This window comes from Pristiophorus japonicus, chromosome 22, assembly GCF_044704955.1.
Source record: "Pristiophorus japonicus isolate sPriJap1 chromosome 22, sPriJap1.hap1, whole genome shotgun sequence".
Lineage (NCBI taxonomy): Eukaryota > Metazoa > Chordata > Chondrichthyes > Pristiophoridae > Pristiophorus > Pristiophorus japonicus.
In genome coordinates this window covers 25596566-25621979 of record NC_091998.1, presented here as the reverse complement: position 1 = coordinate 25621979, position 25414 = coordinate 25596566, and the positions used below count along the sequence as shown (strand labels likewise).

Here is a 25414-nt window from a genome sequence, read left to right as displayed (position 1 = left end):
GTGAAGTGCCTTGGGACATTTTACTAAGTTACAGGTGCTATATAAATACAAGTTGTTGTTGTTAAATGGTCGACCCCTTATCCTGAGACTATGCCCCCTCATTCTAGACTCTCCAGCCAGGGGAAACAATCTCTCAGCATCTACCCTGTTAATCCCCCTCAGGATCTTGTATGTTTCAATGAGATCTCCTCTCATTGTTCTAAACTCCAGAGACTATAGGCCCATTCTATTCAATCTCTCCTCATAGGATAACCCTCTCATCCCAGGGACCAATCTAGTGAACTTTGTTGCCTGAACTTTAAACATGTTTAATTCTGTAAGTTGCTGTTTACAATAACAATGAATAGAACCAGAACTGAGAGATTACAGCTATCAGGAAAGATTGAACATGTTAGGGCTTTTTTCTTTGGAAAAAATTTCTGTAATCTCCTCCAGCCCCACAAACCCCCGCTCCTGACCGCCAAGCTAGCTGCGCTCCTCTAATGCTGGCCTCTTGAGCATCCCTGATTTTAATCACTTAACTATTAGTGGCCGTACCTTCAACTGCCAAGGCCCTAAGCTCTGGAATTCCATCCCTAAACTTCTCTCCTCCTTTACGATGCCCCTTAAAACTTACCTCTTTGACCCAGCTTTTTGGTCATCTGCCCCAACATCTTTTAGTGTGGCTCGGTGTCAATTTTTGTTTGAAGGCGGTCCTGTGAAGCGCCTTGGGACGTTGTTGTTGTTGACTAAAAGACCTGAAAGAAGTCTTTAAAATTATGAAGAAATTATGAAGGGCAGATGTGGAGAGAATGTTTCCATTTGTAGGAGAATTCAAAACTAAGGGGCCATAAATCCAAGATAATGACTAATAAAGCCAATAGGGAAATAAGGAGAAATGTCTTCACTCAGAGAGTGGAACTCGCTACCATAGGAAGTCGTTGAGGCGAATAGCTTGGATGCTTCAAAAGGAAACTGGAGGAGTACATGAGGGAAAAGGGAATAGAAAGATATGCTGAAAGGCTGAGATGAGGTAGATGGGAGGAGATTCCTGGGGAGCATAAACATCACTAGAGGGCTAGTTGGGCCGAATGGCTTGTTTCTGTGCTGTATATTCGATGTTAAAAAAAACCCCACAAGAACTGGTGAGTGAACCACTCAAAGTCTCCTAACTTAAACTCACCCTGGAGAGTCACCGCCCGCGCCGCACTGAACTGAACTAACGCGCGCTCGTCGGGGCAGTTAGCATCGCAGGCTAGCGCGAGAGGTATTCAAACCCTAACGGAAAGCTGGCTCTCGGTGCTGTGACTGACCGCGGAAGAGGAAGGGGAGCAGCTGTACGGCTGCGCCACCTCACGCGACCACAACTACCTCGCGCCAGAGCAGCCGGAGCGCGCATGTGCCGATTTGAACGGAAGGAAAAAAAAGATCTGGCGCGCGCTAAGCGCGATTGCCGGAGTGGGCGCGGACGGACGGACGGCTGAAGAAGGAGCTCGTTTTCGACATTATAAACTCCTAGGGTATCTAATAATTAAAAAATAACCCAGACACGAAAGATCTTAAGTAGGAGGTTGGGTGGGAGACGACACACGTTGGGAGTCTTTTGGATTGTGCACTTTTCTAGAATGCCTCGTCACCCCCACCCACCAAAAAAGCTTTTTTCACCACAGGACAGTGCGGCACTTCGACCGTCAGCTCCAAATATTGTCCTCACTGTACATTGAAGCATTAAGTGAAAGGAAAATAACTTTCGATTCAGTGATTTTAGTTTTGATTCAGTGGATTTTTAAAAATTGTTTTGGCTCGGTTTCCACGCATTTAACCGCCAGCGTATTTTGCAACGCTTTAAAATGGGGGGGGGGGGAACTAAATTGTGTAATTTTTGACAGGATTTTCTTTATAATTTTATATTTTCAGTCGCGATTTCCAGAATGCATACAACAAAAGGGACATTTAATACTCAGTTCGTCGCCTCCGTTAAATCAAGCAATTTAAACCCTCCAAAAATGACTAATAAACAAAAAATAATAACCAAAAATGCAAAAAAAATCGAATGCTTATGTTGTATTTGTGAACGGAGGGAAATGCCGGGCCAGTTGAGTTCAGGTGAGTTGCCGCTTGCCCAGTGATTCCAGCTCGAATTGACCGGCAGCGGCCCCGGGCCAATCTGTGAAGTTGACGCGTGATGTGTCAATCATGTGGCGTCATGGCATAGCCAGGAGCCGATGGTTTAACTGCTCCTGCCTCCCAGAGCTTTGATAAAAGGGATCGGTTGCCCTAGCGAACAGTTCATCGAAGTCCAAAAATAGTGGATCACCTTTTATCTCTGCATTCTGTCAGTCGGAACCGGTGGGGGTGGGTGGGTAGGAAACGTGTTACAATACCCTTTTGCATTGCAATTCCACCGGGCAAGAATTGGAAGCAGAAGTTTACACGGCGCTTTCCAGATTTGTTTTCTTTCAAATCAGAAGAATTTTTCCCAACAAACGATATGGACTATTTTTATTTATTGTTTTCTTTTATTCCGTTCTTGCTAGAATGCAGGGTTCATGCAGCAGGAACAGAAGGTAGGCATTTGCAAACTTCAAACATTCTTTGTCCTATGCGACTAAAATGTGTTAGATTTCTCGATATCTATTTTTTTAAACCCCTCCAGTCCCCCCGAATGCTAATGCGGAACTGTTTTAGTCTCCAAAGTTTAAAGAGGTAAACGATGTAATTTCATTCGCATAGCAATGCTAATTCTTTGATAATTGTTACTCGTACGGTTTAATGTTAGAGAAAAAATTAGTGATACTAATTTTGCAGCAAAAATGCGCAGGACTTGATGGATGTACACCAGTAGTATCTGTTCATTTTCCTACAGATGTGCTTTCCGGGAAGTTTATCGATTATGGTTTGATAGTACCATTTAGTACCGATGACCAGGGTCGGTATATATCGCACATTGTATCGACTGCAGACGGTAAGCCACGGTCTGGGCGGCGCGTTGCACGGAGCACCCCCCATCAGATCAAAGGAGAACCGGATTTGTACTTTAACGTCACCGTTTTTGGGAAAGATTTGCATTTACGCTTGAAACACAACGACAGACTGGTTGCTCCCGGTGCAACGGTGGAATGGCAGGAGGATTTTCAGGACCTATTCACCGAACCTATTCATGGAGCCTGCGTGTTTTCTGGGGATATTACTGACATGCCAGGAGCTACTGTGGCTATAAGCAATTGCGATGGTTTGGTGAGTGTGGCGAAACTAGCTTTTATTATTACTGTAATCGAACTGACTGTAAACCTGCAGCATGCACTGATTATTGACGCATTTAATAGTGCAGTCCTGTTATATAAAATCTTGATAGGGAGACGAGTTGGTTGTAGCCAAAGTTGCATCAACAGAAATAAGTATATTACAGAAAATCAGCAAATCGCCAATGCAGAAAACTGCTTTCAATCGATTGTAAAAGTTATGTGAATAAAGTTTTTAAAGTCAGGAGCTTGGATCGTGGTCATGCATTGTTTGCAAGTTAGATCTCCTTAAGCATGTAATTATAGATATTGATGTATATTAGATACTATAAGGTGTATGAACACTGGAAGTTTGGTCATTCACTGCGTACAGTAGGTTATTTCCACAATGATTGATTAAATAAATAGCTTCAATATTTCACTATTTATTCAGAGTAGAAGACTTACAAAACAGTGTTATTTAACGTTGCACACAATTTCATTTGTATTACTATGTATTCAGTAGAAAAAGCAAAACCGTAAAATACGAGTGTTGTACCATATACAGGGTTTCAGTTTTTCCGCCTTTCCTTGTCTTGTTCTGATTGGTGAGCTGTTCGGGTGATTGGGATGTTGACCTTCACCTCCTTTCCGGATTGGTTTTCACTTTATTTGCGTTCCGACTTTGAGGGAGAGCAAGGGAGGATCGTTCGAATAAATCTCATCGAGATATCGACTTTTTGCAAATGTTTGTCGAATGGTAGGGCTTAGTTTGGGTCCAGTATTGTGCTGTCGTAGATAGTCTAATAACGTAAATGTGTAGTGGATTAGTGCGTTGTTGAGTCTTGTTTGCCTTCTGCTAATTCGTCATCTTGTTTGTTCTGGATATTTAAACACGTGTAATGATTGAGCTGTCGTATAATATTGTGGAGTCGGTAGAATGGTCATGACTGTATTGTAACCATGTCAAGGTAGGGTGAGAACCCCTTCAAGGGTTGATTTCAGAACGCAAATTCACTTACCAGTGTCAAAAGTTTAATACTTGAAGCGCAAATAACAACGTCGAGATCGACGTTCATTCAGTTCGACAGAACCGCTTTCCGGGCTATTTGTGTTCCTTTAACCAGCGTGGTTTTATGTGACAGGAAACGCGTGATATTTTTGATGTAATTTTGTAAGTTCTCGTTTTAATGTGAGGATTTTACATTTAGAACATCAATAAAAACTAGATTTTACTGTTTTAGCTATGACATCCTGGATATAGTAAATGATGGCAATGACAGGAGAGGCGGAGGAGTGGAGAAAACCGAACCACTGGTCAATGAAGTCTGAATTCCACATTGCGAATGCTATCATGTATGAAGTACGTGTTGTGTACCATCAACCGTATAAATAGAGATTCCAGGGCACTTAGAAAATAATAATAGGATTGGGCAGGGTCAACACGGACTTATGAAAGGGAAATCATGTTTGACGAATCTGTTAGAGTAACTAGCAGAATAGATAAGGGGGAACCAGTGAATGTGGTGTATTTGGATTTTCAGAAGGCATTTAATAAAGTGCCACACAAGAGGTTATTAAACAATATTAGGGCTCATGGGATTGGGGTTAATATACTAGCAGGGATTGGTTAACCGACAGAAAACAGAGAGTAGGAATATACAGGTCATTTTCGGGTTGGCAGACTAATTAGTGGGGTACCGCAAGGATTGGTGCTTGGGTCCCAGCTATTCACAATCTGTATCAATGATATGGATGAAGGAACCAAATGTAATATATCCAAGTTTGCTGATGATACAAAGCTAGGTGGGAATGTAAGTTGTGATGAGGATGCAAAGAGGCTTCAAGGGGATAAAGACAGGCTAAGTGATTGGACAAGAACATGGCAAATGGAGAAATGTGAAGTTACTGACTTTGGCAGGAAAAATAGAAAAGCAGAGTATTTTTTAAATGGTGAGAGATTGGGAAATGGTGGTCAGAGGGACCTGGATGTCCTTGTACCAAATCACTGAAAATTAATATGCAAGTACAGCAAACATTTAAGAAAGCAAATGGTATGTTGGCCTTCATTACAAGAGGTCTTGAGTATAAGAGTAAAGACGTCTTACTGTAATTATATTGGGCCCTGGTGAGTCAGCACCTGGAATATTGTGTACAGTTTTGGTCTCCTTACCTAAGATAGGATATAAATGCCATAGAGGGAGTGCAACAAAGTTTCGCCAGACTGATTCCTAGAATGGGGGGGAATGTCCTATGAGAGATTGAGTAGACGAGGTCTATATTCTCTAGAGTTCAGAAGAATGAGAGGTGATCCAATTGAAACATACAAAATTCTTTCAGAACTTTACAGGGTAGATGCAGGGTGGATGCTTCCTTTGGCTGGGGAGTCTAGAAGCAAGGGTCACAGTAGGGGTTGATCATTTAGGACTGAAATGAGGAGAAATTTCTAGGAATTCAGATTGAGAACATTTAAGACAGAGAGCGCTAAGTTTTTGGATATTAAGGGATATGGGGATAGTACAGAAAAGTGAAGTTGAGGTAGAAGGTTAGCCATGATACTGAATGGCGGAGCAGGCTTGAGGGGCTGAATGGCCTACTCTTGCTATTTCTTATGTTCTTAAGTTTGTTGATATGTACTTTTAATATTGCAATGCTCAGATTGCATTCGTGCTCAACAATTTGTTAAACTTATCAATGAAAAAAATGTAATTCATTATCTATAGAAGAGATGTCCAATTATTTCATGGCTTTTCATTACATTTTCTGTTTTACCTGCCTTGCTGACAAAGCTACAAGCCATGCCTACAATCCACTGTAGGCATTTGAACTTGAACTACAGAAAATCTGCATACGTTTAGGTCTGCGATCTACATTTGAGGAGTGAAAGTCTCTTTGGCAGCTCCACTGTAATCCATTAACATCGCTGGCATCAATCTATGAGCATTTCAGTCATTGCTCTTTTGATACATGTTTATGTACCTATCAGCTAACTGTTCTGATTTATTGGGAGTAAGAATATGAGAAAAAGCAACAGCCCTGACAATTTTCACTCATTTGAGTATCACTCATTGTAACAATCAGTACAAAGTGCCTAGAATGGTGACTAATCCACCATGGAATAATATGGCATGGTTTGCTCTGATTTTCTTTCCCTCTTTTCTCCAAGTATAGCATAGATTATAGATCCAGACTATTCCATGACACAGCACACTGGAACATCATTATGCTGTGACACCTCATCACTGGTTAGTTGCCAATCATAATAGCAAAATGTCTTATATTCCTACATTATAAAAACTTAGAGGAGATAATAAACAGTTAATAATAATATTGCAAAAGTTTGTGTATATTCTGTTTACCTGGCTTACACTAAAGTAAGTTGAAAGGCTTGCCTCTGATCGTTCTATGACCAGTGGATTATATGCCACATTGAAATACAAAACATTATGATAGCATCCTAGTGTAAAGGAGAACAGATTACAAAAGGAACTTGTATATAAAATTAATCACTCCTCTGCATTTTACCTCACTATGCAAAACCTGAGCGTGCGTGATACAAACAATTCTCCAATCCTGACCCCTCAACCTGCGCACAAGATTCATAAAATTACAAACTTAAAAATGTGTTTTTTATTTAAAAGATAATGTTTTTCAAGTAATACAACAATATTATAAAACAGACACATTAATCTGCACTTGCTAAGCAACAGCTGATTAAATGGTAAATTCAAAGTGATGAATTGAAGCTTTAACCTGGTACTTGTCAAAGAGCAACAACCAAAGTCCCTAGTCCTGTATAATACAATTTAACTGCAGTTTATTGTGATTGTGCCAACTTAAGTGTTGGGAACATATTAAAAAATGATTTATGTTGATAGTTTCCTCAAGTTAACAGAAAAACATTCCGTCTGTCTTACCATGTCCCTACTACTATGTCAGCCGTGGCTCAGTTGATAGCCTCGGGGTCAGAAGATTGTGGGTTCAACTCCAAAGGCTTGAGCACAAAAATCTAGGCTGATACTTCAGTGCAGTACTGAGGGAGCGTTGCACTGTCAGAGGTGACATCTTTGGGATGAGACGTTAAACCGAGGCCCCGTCTGCTGTCTCAGGTGAATGTAAAAGATCCCAATCCACTATTTCAAAGATGAGGAGGTGAGTTATCCCGTGTCCTGGAAAATATTTATCCCTCAATCAACATCACTAAAACCGATTATCTGGTCATTATCATATTGCTATTTGTGGGAACTTGCTGTCTTCAATTGCTGCTGCAGTTTCAACATTACAACAGTGACTAGACTTCAAAAATACTTAATTAACTGTAAAGCGCTTTGGGATGTCCTGAGATTATGAAAGGCGCTGTAAAAATGCAAGTCTTTTTACTAATCAACAATAATAAATTAATACAAGGATTTTGTGTCATAAAAATTACAACCATTAAAATCTTTAGTATTTATGTCACAACAACTTTTTGCCACAATGCCATCTCAACCTTTAACCAGACTAACGACAAGGACGTCAGTGAAATATGCTATAATCTTCTTTAAGACATGGTGACAGATATGGTCATTTTGTTTAAATAAGCTCTTACAAACAGTCACATGTAACCAAGCTTGTGATTTCCTCCTCCACTTTAAATACACTTTTATAAATAATGATCTGAGTATTGGAGATGCCTCTAAATTTCAAATTCCAATGAAAATGTTCAAGAAAACAAATCCAAATAACTCTTGAGGTACTATTTAGTATGCATTTTGGATGAGATATTGGCCAAAATATTGATCAATTGATGGAACACACTACTTCACAATCCATGCTTATCATGCACAATCCATACACAATCCATATTACCCCAAATGAGCCCTAATTTTGTTTAATAACCTCTTCTGTGGCACCTTGTTGAATGCCTTCTGAAAATCTAAATACACCACATCCACTAGTTCTCCCTTAACTATTCTGCTAGTTACAACTTCAAAAATTTCCCTTTCATAAATCCGTGTTGACTCTGCCCAATCCTATTATATTCTACATGCCCTGTTACCATGTCCTTTAATAATAGATCCTAGCATTTTCCCTACTACTGATGTCAGGCTAACTGGTCTGTAGTTCCCCGTTTTCTCTCCCTCCTTTCTTAAATAGCGGGGTTACATTTTCTACCTTCCAATCCGCAGGAGTCGTTGTAGAATCTATGGAATTTTCGACGATGACAACCAATGCATCCACTATCTCTATATCTCCTTTGACACAGTTGACCACTCCAACCTCCTCCAACATCCAGCTGGGTGGGACTGCACTCACTTGGTTCCATTCTTATCTATCCAATTGTAGCCAGAAATTTCCTGCAATGGCTTCTCTTCCCACTCCTGCACTGTTTCCTTTGGTGTCACCCAAGGATCTATCCTTGGCCTCCCTCCTATTTCTCATCTATATGTTGCCCCTTGGCGATATCATCCGAAAACACAAAGTCAGTTTCCACATCTATGCCAACGACACCCAGCTCTACCTCTTCTACCACTTCTCTCGACCCCACCATGGTCTCTAAATTGTCAGCCTGGACGAGCAGAAATTTTCTCAAATGAAATACTGGGAAGATCGAAGCCATTGTCTTTGGTCCCTGTCACAAATTGCATTCCCTAGCCACTGACTCCATCCCTCTCCCTAGCATCTATCTGAGACTAAACCAGACTGTTCACAACGTAGGCATCATATTTGACCCTGAAATGAGCTTCCGGCCATATATCCGCGGCACAACTAAAATCGTCTATTTCCATCTCCAGAACATTGCCCGCCTCCACTCCTGTCTCAGCTCATCTGCTGCTGAAACCCTCATCCGTGTCTTTTGTTACCTCTATTCTTGACTACTCTAACGCACTCCTGGCTGGCCTCCCACATTCTACCCTACATAAACTTGAGGTAATCCAAAACTTGGCAGCCTGTGTCCTAACTCGCACCAAGTCCCGATGACCCATCACTCCTGTGCTCGCTGACTTACAATGGCTCCCAGATAAGCAACGCCTTGATTTCAAAATTCTCATCTTTATTTACAAATCCCTCTATTGCCTCTCCCCTCCCTATCTCTGTAATCTTTCAGCCTCACAAGACCCTCCCCCCCCGGAGATGTCTACGCTTCACAAATTCTGCCCTCTTGAGCAACCCTGATTATAACTGCTCAACCATCGGTGGCCGTGCCTTCAGCTGCCTGGGCCCTAAGCTCTGGAACTCCCTCCCTAAACCCCTCTACCTCTCTTTTCTCCTTTTAATACGCTCCTTCGACCTACCTCTTTGTCCAAGCTTTTAGTCATCTGCCGTAATTTCTTCTTGTGTGGCTCGGTGTCAAATTTATTTGTTTTGTCTTATAACACTACTGTGAAGCGCTTTGGGATCTTTTGCTACATTAAAGGTGCTATATAAATAAAAGTTATTGTTCTAGCCATCTCTTTCAAAACCCTAGGATGTAGGCCATAAGGTCCAATGAATTTATCAGCTTTGAGTCCTATTAATTTCTCTAGTACTATATTTTTTACTAATTTCTTTCAGTTCCTCATTCTCGCTAGATCCTTCATTCTCCACTATTTTTGGGAGGTTATTTGCGTCTTCTTCCGTGAAGACAGACACAAAGTATTTGTTTCATTTCTCTGCCATTTCCTTATTTTTCATTATAATTTCTCCTGTCTCAGCCTGTAAGGGACCCACATTTACTTTCGTTATCTTTTCCTTTTTACATACTTATAGAAGCTTTTTCAGTCTGTTTTTGTCTCTCGCAAGTTTACACTCATTCTATTTTCCCTTTATCAATTTCTTGGTCCTCCTTTGCCAAATTCTAAAATCCTCCCAATCCTCAGGCTTATTATAAGCCTCTTTCTTTGGAGTATTCTTTTCTGATGTCTTCTACAGAGCCTTGCTGCTGAGAAGGAAAGAGAAAAGCGATGAGTTGGCATCGTGTTTCATTCTGGGCACCGCACCTCAGGAAGGATATACTGTGCTTAAATGGTTACATTATAAGCGCATTATGTAATGAGACAGGGTTAATATGTAATGAGACTGAGTTAATATGGTTAATTAGTAATCTTGTAATAAAGGATCCTCGGGGAAGAGTGATTATAATATGATAGAATTTCAAATTGAGATTGAGAGTGTTGTGATTAAGTCCGAAACTAGGGTTTTAAATTTAAACAAAGCCAATTACGTGGTATGAGGGCGAGCTAGTTTGAAAATTGGATTAAAAGATATGATGATAGATAAACAATGGCAAACATTTAAAGAAATAAATCATAATTCTCTTGACGAATAAAAGCTACATTGGAAAAATAGTCCAACTGTGGCTAACTAGAGACATTAAGGATCGTATTAGATTTTTAAAAAGCGGCTTACAATATTGCCACAAAGAGTAGTAAGCCTGAGGATTGGGAAGGTTTTAAAAATCAGCAAAAGATGCCCAAGAAATTGATAAGAGGCAGAAAGTAGACTAGGAGAGTAAACGAGCAAGGTATATAAAAATAGATTTATAAGAGCTTCTAAAAGTATGTAAATAGGAAGAGATTAGCAAATGTAAACGTGGGTCCCTTCGAGGCAGAGATGGGAGAGATTATAATGGGAAATAAGGAAATGGCAGAGATGTTAAGCAAATATTTTGTATCTGTCTTCATGATGGAAGACAAAAAATCCATGCAGGAAATATTGGGGAACCAAGAGTCTAAATGAGAATGAAGTACTTAAGTAAGTAAAATTAATAAAGTTGAAGTACTAGAGAAATTAATGGGTCTGAAAGCCAACAAATCCCATGGATCTGATGGCCTACATCTTAGGTTTAAAAGAGGTAGCTGCAGAGATAGTGGATGCATTGGATCTTCCAGAACTCCCTAGATTCTAGAACGGTACCTGTGGATTGGAAGGTAGCAAAATATAACACCGTTGTTCAAGAAAGGAGGGAGAGAGGAAACAGGATACCATAGGCCAGTTAACCTGACATCAGGAGGACAAAAAATGTTATAATCTATCCTGAGGGACATGGTAACAGGGCACTTAGACTCTGTCTAACCATATTATAATTTTCTAATGGTTTTATGAATGGGAAATTTTTGGAGGGTGTAACTGACAGGGTAGATAAGGGGGAATCTGTGGATGTAGTATATTTGGATTTTCAGAAAGCATTCGATAAGGTGCCACATAAGAGGTTGTTGCACAAGATTAGGGCCTATGGGTTTGGGGTAATATATTAGCATAGATTGAGGATTGGTTAATGACAAAAAGCAGAGAGTAGGAATAAACGGGCTATTTTCAGTTTGGCAGGTTATAACTAGTGCAGTTCTGCAAGGATCGGTGCTTGGGCCTCTGCTATTTACAATGACTTAGATGAGGGGACCGAGTGTAATATTTCCAAGTTTGTTGATGATACTAAGCTAGTTGGGAAAGTAAGTTGTGAGGAGGCTGCGAAGAGGTATAGACTGGTTAAGTGATTGGGCAAGAATGTGGCAGCTGGAGTATAATGTTGGGAAATGTGAAATTATCCACTTTGGTAGGAAGAAGAGAAAAGCAGAATTGTTTTATAAAAATGAGAGATTAGTAAGTGTTGGTATTTAGAGGGATTTAGTGTACTTGTACATGAATCACAGAAAGTTAACATGTAGGTACAGCAAGCAGTTAGGAAGGCAAATGGTATGTTGGCCTTTATTGCAAGGAGGTTGGAATACAGAAGTAAGGAAGTCGTGCTACAATTATATAGGGCTTTGGTGAGATCACATCCTAGTGAACTGTGTACAGTTTTGGTCTCCTTATCTAAGGAAAGATAGAAACATGGAAAATAGGTGCAGGAGTAGGCCATTCGAGCCTACACCACCGTTCAATATGATCATGGCTGATCATGAAACTTCAGTACCCCATTCCTGCTTTCTCTCTATACCCCTTGATCCCTTTAGCCGTAAGAGCCACATCTAACTCCCTTTTGAATATATCTAATGAACTGGCCTCAACAACTTTCTGTGGCAGAGAATTCCACAGGTTCACAATTCTCTGAGTGAAGGAGTCTCTCCTCATCTCGATCCTAAGTGGCTTACCCCTTATCCTTAGATTGTGACCCCTGGTTATGGACTTCCCCAACATTGGGAACATTCTTCCTGCATCTAACCTGTCCAATCCTGTCAGAATTTTATATGTTTCTATGAGATCCCCTCTTATTCTTCTAAATTCCAGTGAATATAAGCCTACTCGATCCAGTCTTTCTTCATTTGTCAGTCCTGCCATTCCGGGAATCAATCTGGTGAACCTTTGCTGCCCTCCCTCAATAGCAAGAATGTCCTTCCTCAGATTAGGAGACCAAAACTACACAATATTAAAGGTGTGGTCTCACTAAGGCCCTGTACAGCTGCAGTAAGACCTCCCTGCTCCTATACGCAAATCCTCTCGCTATGAAGGCCAACATGCCATTTGCTGCCTTCACCCCCTGCTGTACCTGCTTGCCAACTTTCAATGACTGATGTAACATGACACCCAGGTCTCGTTGCACCCCCTCTTCCCAATCTGTCATAATTCAAATAATATTCTGCCTTCCTGTTTTTGCCACCAAAGTGGATAATCTCACATTTATCTACATTATACTACATCTGCCATGCATTTGCCCATTCACCTAACCTGTCCAAGTCACCCTGCAGCCTCTTAGCATCCTCCTCACAGCTCACACTGCCACCCAGCTTCGTGTCATCTGCAAACTTGGAAATATTACATTCAATTCCTTTGTCCAAATCATTAATGTATATTGTAAATAGCTGGGGTCCCAGCACTGAACCTTGCGGTACCCCACTAGTCACTGCCGACCAATCTGAAAAGGACCCGTTTATTCCTACTTTGCTTCCTGTCTGCCAACCAGTTCTCTATCCACGTCAATACATTACCCCCAATACCATATGCTTTAATTTTGCACACTAATCTCTTGTGTGGGACCTTGTCAAAAGCCTTTTGAAAGTCCAAATACAGCACATCCACTGGTTCTCCCTTGTCCACTGTACTAGTTACATCCTCAAAAAATTCTAGAAGATTTGTCAAGCATGATTTCCCTTTCATAAATTCATGCTGACTTGGACCAATCCTGTCACTGCTTTCCAAATGCGCTGCTATTACATCTTTAATAATTGATTCCAACATTTTCCCCACAACCGATGACGGGTTAACTGATCTATAAGTCCGTTTTTTCTCCTTTTTTAAAAAGTGGGGTTACATTAGCCACCCTCCAATCCATAGGAACTGATCCAGAGTCTATAGAATGTTGGAAAATGATCACCAATGCATCCACTATTTCTAGGGCCACTTCCTTAAGTACTCTGGGATACAGACCATCAGACCCTGGAGATTTATCGGCCTTCAATCCCATCAATTTCCCTAACATAATTTCCTGACTAATAAGGATTTCCTTCAGTTCCTCCTCCTCGCTAGACCCTCGGTCCCCTAGTATTCCTGGAAGGTTATTTGTGTCTTCCTTCGTGAAGACAGAACCTAAGTATTTGTTCAATTGTCTGCCATTTCTTTGTTCCCCATTATAAATTCACCTGATTCTGACTGCAATGGACCTACATTTGTCTTCACTAATCTTTTTCTCTTCATATATCTATAGAAGCTTTTGCAGTCAGTTTTTATGTTCCCTGCAAGCTCACTCTCCTACTCTATTTTCCCCCTCCTAATTAAACCGTTTGTCCTCCTCTGCTGAATTCTAAATTTCCCCCAGTCCTCAGGTTTTTTGCTTTTTCTGGCCAATTTATATGCCTCTTCTTTGGATTTAATACTATCCCAAATTTCCCTTGTTAGCCACAGTTGAGCCACCTTCCCCATTTTATTTTTACCTTGGAGGGGGTGCAACAAAGTTTACTGGATTGATTCCTGAAACGAGAGAGCTATGCTGTGAGGAGAAATTGAGTAGATTGGGCTTCTATTGTCTGAAGTTTAGAACAATGAGAGGTGATCTCATTAAAACATGTAATATTTCGAGAGGCTGTTTCCCCTGCGTGGAGAATCTACAACTAGGTATCATTGTCTCAGGATAAGGGGTTGGCCATTTAGGACTGCGATGAAGAGAAATTTCATCACTCCGAGAGTTGTGAATCTTTGGAATTCTCTATCCCAGAGGGCTGTAGATGCTCAGTCGTTCAATATATTGAAGACTGAGATCGATTTAGTTTTTTGGACACTAAGGGACTCGAGATATGGGAATAGGGCAGAAAAGTGAGGTTGATCTAGAAGAGCAGCCATGATCTTATTGCAGTCTTGAGGGGCCGTATGGCCTACTCCTGCTTCTATATCTTGGGTTGCATAACTGGGGCTGCATTCCCTTGAGTTTAGATGGTTGAGGTGTAATCTAATTAAGGTGTTTAAAACGATAAAAGGAGTAGATGGAGAGAAGATTTTCCTTTTGGTATGGAAATCTAGAACAAGGGGGCACAATCTTGAAATTAGAGTGAGGCCATTCAGTAATGAAATCAGGAAGTGCTTTATCACAGAGAGGGTAGTAGATATGTGGAATCCTCTTCACCTAAAGGCTGTAGATGCTAGGCAAGCAATTTTAAAGATTAAGATTGACTGAGTCTTATTAGGTTAGGGTATCAAGGGATATGAATCAAAGCAAGGAAATGGGATTGAGGTACAGATTAACTATGATGCAATTGAATGGTCGAAAAGGTTTGACTCCTGTTCCTGTGGCACTGTAACAGATGATAGACTTACAATACAGCTTGAAATTTCATTCAGGCTGTGCAATTTAAAAAAAAAATTTATTGAAGGGGCACAATTAATAAGCTTCAGATAAACCCCTAAGTTCTCCATCTCTTATGCACATCACTATTAAAGGGCCACTAACTTTCAGAGATTTCTGCTCCATCTTAGTGAGTTCATGATGCTGGGTGTTTCTCCCCAGGTCTTACTCCTCTCCATTGTGATGTGTGCCGTTTTCTCCTGCAGAAAGAGAGGACAAGAGTTAGAGTGGCTACTGAAAAGGAAATTGCACATTTATAGTGCTTCTGCTTGTACTGCATTTGTCGAGCTACAGTACGCGGACGACGCCTGCGTCTGCGCGCATACAGAGACTGAACTCCAGGACATAGTCGACGTTTTTTCGTACTCCTCAGTAAATACATCAGCAAGACAAAGGTCCTCGACCAGCCTGTTCTTACCGCACAGCACTGTCCCCCCAGTCATCAAGATCCACGGCGCGGCCCTGCACAACGTGGACCACTTCCCATATTTCGGGAGCATCCTATCAACAAGAACAGGCATCGACGACGAGATCCAACACTGTCTCCAGTGCAGCCTTCGGCCGCCTGAGGAAAAGAGTGTTTGAAGACCAGCCCCTCAAAATTGCCACCAAGCTCATGGTTTACAGGGCTGTAGTAATACCCTCCCTCCAGTATAGCTCAGAAACATGGACCATGTACAGTAGGCACCTCAAGTCTCTGGAGAAATACCACCAACAATGTTTCCGCAAGATCCTACAAATCCCCTGGGAGGACAGACACACCAACATTAGCTTCCTCGACCAGGTCAACATCCCCAGCATCGAAGCACTGACCACACTTGATCAGCTCCGCTGGGCAGGCCACATAGTCCGCATGCCAGCCACGAGACTCCCAAAGCAAGCACTCTACTCAGACCTCCTTCATGGCAAACAAGCCAAAGATGGGCAGCGGAAACGCCACAAGGACACCCTCAAAACCTCCCTGATAAAGTGCAACATCCCCACTGATTCCTGGGAGACCCTGGCCAAAGACCGTCCTAAGTGGAGGAAGCGCATCCGGGAGGGCGCTGAGCACCTCAAGTCTCGTCGCAGAGAGCGTGCAGAAATCAAGCGCCGGCAGCGGAAAGAGCATGCAACAAACCAGTCCCACCCATCCCTTCCCGACTATCTGCCCCACCTCGTATTGGACTGTACAGCCACCTAAGAACTCATGTTAAGAGTGGAAGCAAGTCTTCCTCGATACCGAGGGACTGCCTATGATGCATATGCTGAAAGGGAAAAGAAGTATGCAGATGGGAGGTGTTGAATGGAAAACTGGTGTGTGAAGTGAGGAAGTAGTCATCAGAGGAGACCTTGGTTCTGCAATTGCGACCTTGTGATTTGTGACGGCTTTGTTGCAGTGGGGGGTGGGGGTGGTGTAGTGAGGAAGGAGTATTGTATAGTGGGGGGGGGGGCGGGAGGAGTATTGTATAGTGGAGATGAGGAAAGGATTGTTGTCAGGTGTTATTGAATGATGGAAAATATAGAGTTGTTACTCCCCCTTTCTACTCTTTCAGGACATTGAAGTGTTTCCTACTTTGAATCTAGGTCCCAGAGATAATGCTCCCGGAACTGACCATTTCTGCCACCTCTCTCTTGGCCTGGTCTATGTAGATCTTGGGAATCTTCTTCCCACTCATGGGTGGGGGGGGGGAAAAGAACATCCCTCACCTCTTTCACCAGCACCTCCAGGAAGGTATCATAGAACCTGGGGGTAGCCTTGCGACTCATTTCTCACATTTTTGCAAGGAGCTTGTAACTGAGCAATCTGGCATAAGTGAATACAACCTCGCTTTAAATTGGGCTCTGGGGGCCCGCCTGGAAAGTGGGCAAGCTGCCCATTCCTGACGTGATCATAAATGAGATTTTGGAGTTACAATAGCTGGGCCTCAAACTGATAACGTTGGGTGTGTTTGGCATCACCCCTCCGCCCATCTGTAAACTGCTCCGTTAAAATTCCCCTATTAAATTTTACAGCATACAATGAAGCCATTCAGCACCTGTGCTGACTCTCTGAAAGAGCTATCCACATAATTCCTTTTCCCCATACCATTTAATTTGTTCTTCAAATACCCTCTCCCCTTCAAAAAATAAGATTCTGCTATCATCACTGTTTCTTGTAGGGCACTACAGGTTGTACCCAGGACACACTAATCCGGAAACATGTGTGATTTGGCATCAGCCCCGGCATGGGTGGCGTCGCAGTTTCCCGCGCTGTTCAGTGAGGAGTGATTGTAGACAACGACTAAATGCTGCGCAATGGCCTTCTGCGCAGAGCACGCACTGAACGCTTCCCAACCGCGTCACACCGTGTGATTGAATAGATTTGCGCACGCGCACAGAAACTGTGCAAATCCAGCTTTGGGGTCGGAACCCGACAGCCACCTCTATCTTGTTTCGAACTGCCTGGAGTGGGGGCGCTGATAGAGAATTCAAACAGGCTGCATTTAGACAGACTGTGAAAATTCACAGACCCCCAAGTCAAGGCTGCTACATGCAGTTTAGCATGTTGCATTAAGTCATCTATCAACTTGACATTTTAGGACCTTGCGTAGCGAGCCAATTAAAAGGTTAAAAGACTATTAATTGAGCCAATAAGGTCAAATGAGGCGAGTTCTTTTCTATAAATTGTTCCAGGTATAAGTACAGCCATTTTGACCATGTGGTACCAGAAGAACAAAGACCTGGCTTAAAGCTAAGAGCTTGTTATTGCTCTCTGCCAAAAATAAAGAAGTTAAAACTACAATCGGAGTTCGTATTTCATTGGAAATTAAGAGATCTAACAGGCGCGCAGGGGTAAGACACGAACTTAAAAAAAACAGCAGCAAACCAGCACGGAGAGCCAGAGCGAGGCCAGAGTTTCGTAGCCGGAACGTGATAGAGGCGTTCAGGAGCCCGGGTGCTGTCATCAGGTACTGGTAAGCCTAGGTTCGACGTGACCTCCCGTAGTTTGGAAAATACTCTGTTTCGGCACCGGTCAGGTCCCGAGGGTGCCGGACCAGAGAGGTCCAACTTGTATATGTTTCTTCTATGTTAAAATAAATATAATTTCTCCTAAACTTTCCTCTTTTTTTTTGGTCATGATCTCAAATCTATATCTTGATACTGACTCACTGACCCAGTGGAAGTAGGTTTTCCTGACTGGTTCTGACAAGGTAAAAAAAAATTCAGAATTTTGAACAGATCTATTGGATCTCTTAGTTCTTTATTCTAATGGATAGAGCCCCACTTTCTTTGGTCGCTCGTCATAACTAAAATCTCTCATCCATGGTATATTTTTTAGTAAACCTCTTCTGTACTCTCTCAATGGCCTTGATATTCTTCCTATAAAGTAGGGCATCTAAAACTGGGCATAATAATCCAACTTTCCAGAAGGGGTCCAGCTCCTGAGGTGCTGGTGGTCCTCTGGTATCTCACGCAAAGTAGCCATTTTCATATGTGAACCTCAAAAAGTTCTTCAACTGCAAGGGAGAGTGAGACTGGTGAGAGTTGCATCTAAAGCAGATATTCAGCCATATTGAATAGCAATCAGAAGCATCAACTCTGCTTTTCTACCCCTTGCCCCCTGCTAGCCAAGGGATTCGGGCTATGCTGCTGCTCTATCCATTACAGTTTTTGATGGTTCCGGTGAGAGGAGGATTCAACCCAAATATGTAGAAATCGATGATTGTTTGAATGCAGCTTTAAAATAGTTTCTTACACTGCAGGAGGCAATGATCTCAAAAGAACAAGCCTTGGGCAGTACTGGTTTTCAACATTTTGCCTGTTAATTTTTATACAAGTGGAATTGTGGTAATTTGTAGGGCTTCACCTAAAGGCAAGACCATTTTTATTTGCCATAACATATGGTGGAGTGCAATGTAAACCAATAATACGAGTGAAAATAAACCTGCAATATTATAACAATCCAGCCTATGTCTACGCATTTGCAAAGGATGTAACTTTACCACAAAATCAGGTTCAGAGTTTCCTAGTTGTTTGCTCATAAAACCTCAGACCATGACTTGAAGTTCCAGGTTTTTGTAAAAGGTCATATGTTCAACAGTTTAGTCCCAGTCAGAAAGTCCCAATAAAGCAGCTACATCTTCAGATTGAATAAATACTACTGTCAATTGTTGATAACGTGGTTTATCATGTATGTTTTCTATTTCAGAAATAATATTATTGAGTCTGCAAAATTTGTTTTTATTTCAGTATTTTATGACTGATTTTTAATCTCTTTCCTCCCCCCCCCCCCTTGCTCTTCCCCTCCCCCCCCCCACCACTTCTCACCCAAGATAGCTGCTAGGGTGGGTCATAGCCATTTCTATAGGCATAATTGTTGACGCCTATCATTGGCTACTGTTTTTAGAGATGTGTTTAATGAGTGAAGGAAGGCACCCCACCCACCCCCTGTCTAGTTTCCCCTCACTCCTTCAAACACTTTTACTAAAACTAAAAACTCTTCCACCAGGGGGAACATGAATTATGCTGTTTTGAGAAATACAGTATATCAATTTTTTTTTGTCTTTTTAAGAAAAGAACATCAGGTTAAATTTTTGGTAGTTTTGAGTACAAGTATCCTTTAAAGAAGCTAGCTACAGTCTATTTCAATTTTGATATATTACAACCAGCTTATATTGGCCAACAAAAAAGCAATGATGTTTATTTAAAGCATTGCTTTGATTTTTCAGAATTAGCTGTTTCTTTATGTAAACTCTTGCTGGAGTTTGTCAGGAAACCAGCTTCTTAAAGGCACCTTCTTTCTCACATGCTGAGCATAAATGTTTAAGCTTTGCAAAGGCTCACCATGAGAGGTTTTGCCTTTAGGTGAATTCATCACCTGAATTGTGGAAATTGAAAATTAGGAAAAGGTTTTGCACCATGATGAATGTTATGAAAATCAAATGACTTAAATTTTAAAAAAATACTAGAAAATATCTGCATGATTTGGAACAATAATCATGCCACATGTTTATAGAGCAACAGCATTCGTTTAACAAAAGTGAATTAATTTATGCTCTGATCATTAGATCTTCAAATGATCAGCAGTCTTAAAATTCACTTCATTAACAGCTACAACAAAAACTTCTGTAGTATTCCTCGAGCATAAGGACATTAATGCAATGGGAGGATGTCACACAGGAAACTGGAACTGGAGTTGAGGTGAAGGGAAAGCATAATTGAAGAGAAATGTTTTTGAAGGAAGAATGGTGGAAAGACACAGGGAATTCAAGAAACTGGATTTTAGGGATTCAAACATGGAGAGGTAGAGTTGGATGATAAATTTTGACCTTTGCAGAGAAAGGGTAAATTGTCAGTAGTGTTGTAGTTAGAGTAGGGGAATCAAAGTTGAATTTTTTTTTTAGAGGAGGTGATGATGACGACTGTTCTTCATGTGGGGACACTACCAGAGGGTAAGATAAAATTAACATGAGACTGACTAGAAAAAGCTAAGTAGTCAGGAGCTGGATCAAGAGAGGGCTAAAGAAGGAGCGGGTGAGCTTCATGGAGCAAATGAGTTTGAGGGGAAGATGGGTGAGGTGGGGAATGAACAATGAAAGGAGGGCGGGCAAGGGGCCAGAGGGGGAATACACAGCAGTGGTTGAAAGTCCATGAGCTCCTTGCCTTTACTGTGAGATGAGGGTGGGGATTGTGAGGTAGATTACTGTGGAGAAGAGGCATTTTGAATGATTCTTGCTTTTTTGGATAATCCTAGGATAAGAAGATTTGGCTGTAGAGAGAGAAAGGTTGTACTGCCTGAAATGATCAAGCAAGATATAACCGTGAATAGCTTGGACAGCTGAATGCCACATCTGCTCTAATCCTAGCCTATGGGGAATTTGGAAGAGTAGAATAGTGGGGCGGGACACCATCTGTTACCTGGTGAGGAGGACAATGAAGGTAGAGGCAACAAAGTTATGGATCAGATCAGCAGAATTGTGAACATTTGTGTTGGTGGTGGATCAGAGGAGAAGTTGGGAGCTGGAGAAAGTACTAGTGACAGGGGAGGGGAGGTAAATTGGTCACTAAAACTTCACAGAACCAGAAATGAGTGAAGTAGTTATGTAAGCCATGTAATCGGGTCACATTTTCTTTTTTGTTGTTGTTGTACTTTGCATTTTCTTCAGTTAAAATGATAAGTATTCAGAGTTTAGAAAGCTGGAATGATTGGTTTCAAGATGGGTAGCAACCATTGGTATGACAGGTGACACAGTTTGGGGACCACCAGTGTTCCTAGTAGCAATATGGGGGTAAATTTTCAATGAATGGATGGAAATTCCTGGGGGCAGGGCATTAGTATAGACCTGAGGTTCCAAGTTTAATGCTAATGCACAAAGCTCTACATTGGGTGCATTTACCCCATGTATTTCTTCATTTTTTTTACCCCATCTGTTTTATAACTTGTGTCTAAATTATTGTTGCTTGTCAGATTTCCAAATAGTTTTGAAATTGGTTAAAGTTATTAGTTTATGATGTCAGATTTAGAATATAGGCCATATTCAAACATTGACTGATTACATTAAGGATGTGAAATATCTGGAAGATTAGAAAAACAGCCATATAAAGTTTTTCATTATGATTGGGTGGATGAGTAGGATTGTAATGGTGTAAATTAACTGGAATCATTTGATGAATATTCAGTATAGTAATAGTGTAATTTAGTCTGGGTAACTAGTGCAGAGCTGAATTCATATGAATAATTATTTGGACAAGTCTTGCTGGTCAGCTGGCTCTGAAAATGCTACTGATATTCTCTTAACTTCAGTAAAATTATATTTTTATTTTAGAATGTGGGGGAAAGGGGACTGGATGGTGCTGCATATTGGAACACTGCCCTTTTACCTTCAGGCTCTGGGACCAAATCCAGCCAACAATCGTGGGATGAAAGTCTCTTCTCTGACAGCTGTAAAGGCTGAGAAGTAAAATGAGTTTGAATAGTTGTAATGCCATCTCTAATGGGCATGAGTCCACAGCACAAAACTGCCCATAGTTTGTTGCTAATTAGGAATGTCACTCAGGGAGGCCCAATGGGTGGTGTGGGAATGAAAATGTAACACCTGTGTAGTAGCCGTATTCTTAGGCTGATTTGAAGCAGATTATTGGCAATGCAGAGGGAGCTTTACTTTGCTTCCAGCTTGTTTTATACCTGAACTGGGATTACTTGACACTGACATTAGCTAGAAGTGAATTTTGTCTGTATCACTGCAACCCATTCTTTAGTTGTATAAATATTACATGTAAGAGTCTCTCTTTCTCTCTCTCTCTCTCTCTCTCTCTCTCTCTCTCTCCTCTCACACTATTTGCCACGGTGCACGATGTTTGCAGATAAACTATAACCTAGTAATAATATGGGGCCCCGAATTGCAAACACCAGCATTCTGACTGTTCTTCAGCATACTTAACAAAGGCATCCATCATCCCCACCCAAATATTTTTTTGTCTTTCTCCTGAAGGAGTGCTGATTCATTGGATAAAGGTTTCACAGATGCTTCAAACCCTCCACTATCACAGCCAAGTAACTGTTTTTCATCTAGATGGTGGAAATTGACAAGCTATTCAGCTGTAGCAAATAACACACTCTGTTTGATCCTGTCCTCACCAGACTAGGTGTCCATGCACTTTCAAACATGGGCCACTGGATAGTAGTTAGGAGCTGGACCACTGGTTGATTTTTCTTGTCCTAGCTCAGGGTGTTGATGCCTTCTCGGCCTTTTGGCTAAGATCAAGTGTAGTATCTGTTCTTATCAGTTTAATATCTCCTATCTGGGGACCAAATATTAAATTGTTTTTTGGAACAGGGAGATGGAATAGGGGCTTGCTCCGTCCACTCCACGCACCGACCTGGTATTGCAGTGTTTCCAGGAACGGTGCAGCTTCCTCTCTTGGCCTTTTGGCTAAGATCAAATGTAGTAGCGCAAAGTGATCTTTGGCGCTGGAGTTGATCTGACAAGAATGAACAAAAAAAAAGGGTGTTGATGCCAATTATACTACCCCTATTGCCCCTCCAGCTGAGAGCAGCAATCTCTTAACTGGAACTTTATGTATGTTTCAGAAATGCATCAGTTGATGCCTTTACCCACTAGATTATTGCAGGAGCTGTGACAATCTGCTCCTAAGTGGAGTACAAGTGCTGCATAACCAAAGCAAACAAATACAATGTTTCTCCAACTGAGTGCAAACTGTAGAAAAACTATTCATTGTTTTCCAGCACTGATCTCTCATCTTGACTAATGGAAAACATTTATAGTAAACAAAGTGGAAAGCAATTCATTCTGGTATATAACTTTGATTTTCTGAACTAAATATTTGTATTTTGTACATATTTATTTGGACACATATGGGAGGTAAGATTATAATGAACAGTCGAACATTAAATTAGTAACCATCGTCAATTGCCTTTCCACTATTACAATCTCACTGTATAATTTGACCTAATTCAAATGCATAAGTTTGTATATTTAAAAATAAATGATAGTTTCCTTAATTTTACTTAATTTTGTTCAGCCAGAATGTCAGAAATATTTGGCGATCGATGGGAGGAGTCAGCGGAAAATTTTCCTAGCTGCTGGCTCCTAATGGCAACACTAACTACAGATGTTGATTTTTTTTTTTATATACTCTTGTATGTAACAACCTCCTCTACAGAATATACAGAAATGTTACTCATTGTGGTGATTAATTTGTGTTTAATTGCTCTCTTTATATTTAATAGGCTGGATTGATTCGTGCAGACACTGGCGAGTTTTTCATTGAGCCATTGGAAAAAGGGCAGCAGGCACAGGAGGAAAAGGGTCGTGTTCATGTGGTGTATCGTAGGTCATCTATCAAACAAGCAGTACCAAAAGACCTACATGTTGAAGGTATTGAAAGGACTAATGGCTGCTGAAAGTTTCAGCTTAAGTTTAAAAAAAAATTCTGTTTGTTATTAAATCTCATGGAGTCTTCAGAATGCATTCTGCATACTAATATTGCACAATATTAAATGCTCTTTATTTTTACGAGACTAATTTTATTACAATGTTTGCGTTTTGCATCCTTTATCTGTTTTTAATCTGTATGTACAGTTTAGTGGATGTCCATGTGACATCTGCATTGTTATCTTTTTTTTTTGAAAACTCTGAAGACTTTCTCTTCTAAATTGATATGAAATTTTGCCAAATGTTATTTTAAATCCTGTAAATTGACAGTTTGTGATTATGTGACATATTTAAATAACACAATTTGTCTGCTTAGGCTGCCACAACGTATTCATTTCAACACCTAACATTTCTGTGTGTAATGAGTTTTTTAAGGGAACTTCTGCTTGACTCCTGTTAATCTTTTCATATACAGGTGTTTCAATGAAAAAAATGAATTAAAACGATGAACTATTTGGACTCCTAAAATCTCCTTTGACTCGGCATCCATTTTTGTCTGGTCTGATTACACCTCAATGAAGTGGATTACAAAGTTTTTGTATGGTCAAAGCGCTATATAAATGTCATAGGTGGCAATCCTAGGGTAAAGATTGATGATGTTGCTCAGTGGAATTTTTATCTTTGATTAGCGTGCATTACTAGGCTAGATATTCGGTAGAAATGAGATACTCAGAGTCATGCAGCATTTTATTAGATATGATCTTAAGACCATACTCTGTCTGATCAAGTTATATTTTCATTACCTCATGTAAAGCCCAAGCATACTGGAGATTAAGCATGCCAGGTATGATGAAGTCCTATTCAACTGAGAAAGGTTAAACATCCTTTTTCTTCAGTATGAAGAAGGCTTTAATTCACATCCCAGCCTTGGCTGAAATCCAGACTTGGCAATCCTTGATGGACAATGTTGGCCAGTTCGTGGTCAGTTCGTTAGAGCTTTAGTTCAGGCCAGAAAATAATGACCACGAGATTTGTTCCACATGTAACTGCTGTAGGCTATACTGCATCCACAGGCAGGTAAGGCGGTAAATTATTGCAGATTACATTTATAAAGAGACCTATATTTGAATATCAAAGTCACTGAAAGAACTTACTTAAAGTGGAATTACTGATACAGTATACAAGAAATATTAGACTTGCTTTTGCTCCCAGAATTTATTTGTTGTTCCACCTGTGGACTGTGCTTTGATCTAAGCGAATGAGATAGGTTAGGCTGTGGAATCCATATAACCATTATCAGCATGGTTCTGTGATTTCCCCTAAAAAGAAGCATGATTCAGATGAGCACAGATGATGTTGGATATTTGAGGCAGGAACTGACAGGCCAACCTAGAATTTGAATCCAGAACTTACTGATCAGAAGGCAAATATTGTACTAATTGCACTAAGATGGCAGCCCTAGCTTTGAAATATTGTATTTTGTGGAATATCTAGTTTAAGATGCCTAGAAAACTTATTTCTATGTAATTTTAATCTGCATAATGTGCAAATTATTTTGCTTTAATTATCTAATGTCAGACATCCATCGGTATCTTGTATGATTTTAAATATAACCATTCTTCATT

At 40.8% G+C, this 25414-nt stretch overlaps 1 protein-coding gene and 1 non-coding gene across 8 annotated transcripts in view; both read left to right on the top strand.

Annotated features, from left to right (window-relative positions):
- Positions 1–2154: 2154 nt before the first annotated feature.
- The window catches only part of LOC139234909 (A disintegrin and metalloproteinase with thrombospondin motifs 14), a 244455-nt gene continuing 221195 nt past the window's right edge, over positions 2155–25414 (top strand). For 4 of the 7 annotated variants that reach the window (XR_011588361.1, XM_070865779.1, XM_070865778.1 and 1 more), the window contains exons 1-3: positions 2155–2546; positions 2846–3216; positions 23645–23792. Coding sequence is in view for 5 of the 7 variants with exons in the window: in XM_070865779.1 (XP_070721880.1) it covers positions 2471–2546; positions 2846–3216; positions 23645–23792 (595 nt within the window). In the remaining 2 variants the exon portion in view is untranslated. Of the gene's footprint in view, positions 2547–2845; positions 3217–3866; positions 3961–4459; positions 4564–23644; positions 23793–25414 lie in introns of those variants that run through there. The other 3 variants (XM_070865781.1, XM_070865780.1, XM_070865782.1) reach the window with 3 other exon arrangements.
- Positions 22629–22810, top strand: LOC139235227 (U2 spliceosomal RNA). Its single transcript, XR_011588441.1, has one exon. It is a non-coding gene; the product is annotated as a U2 spliceosomal RNA (small nuclear RNA).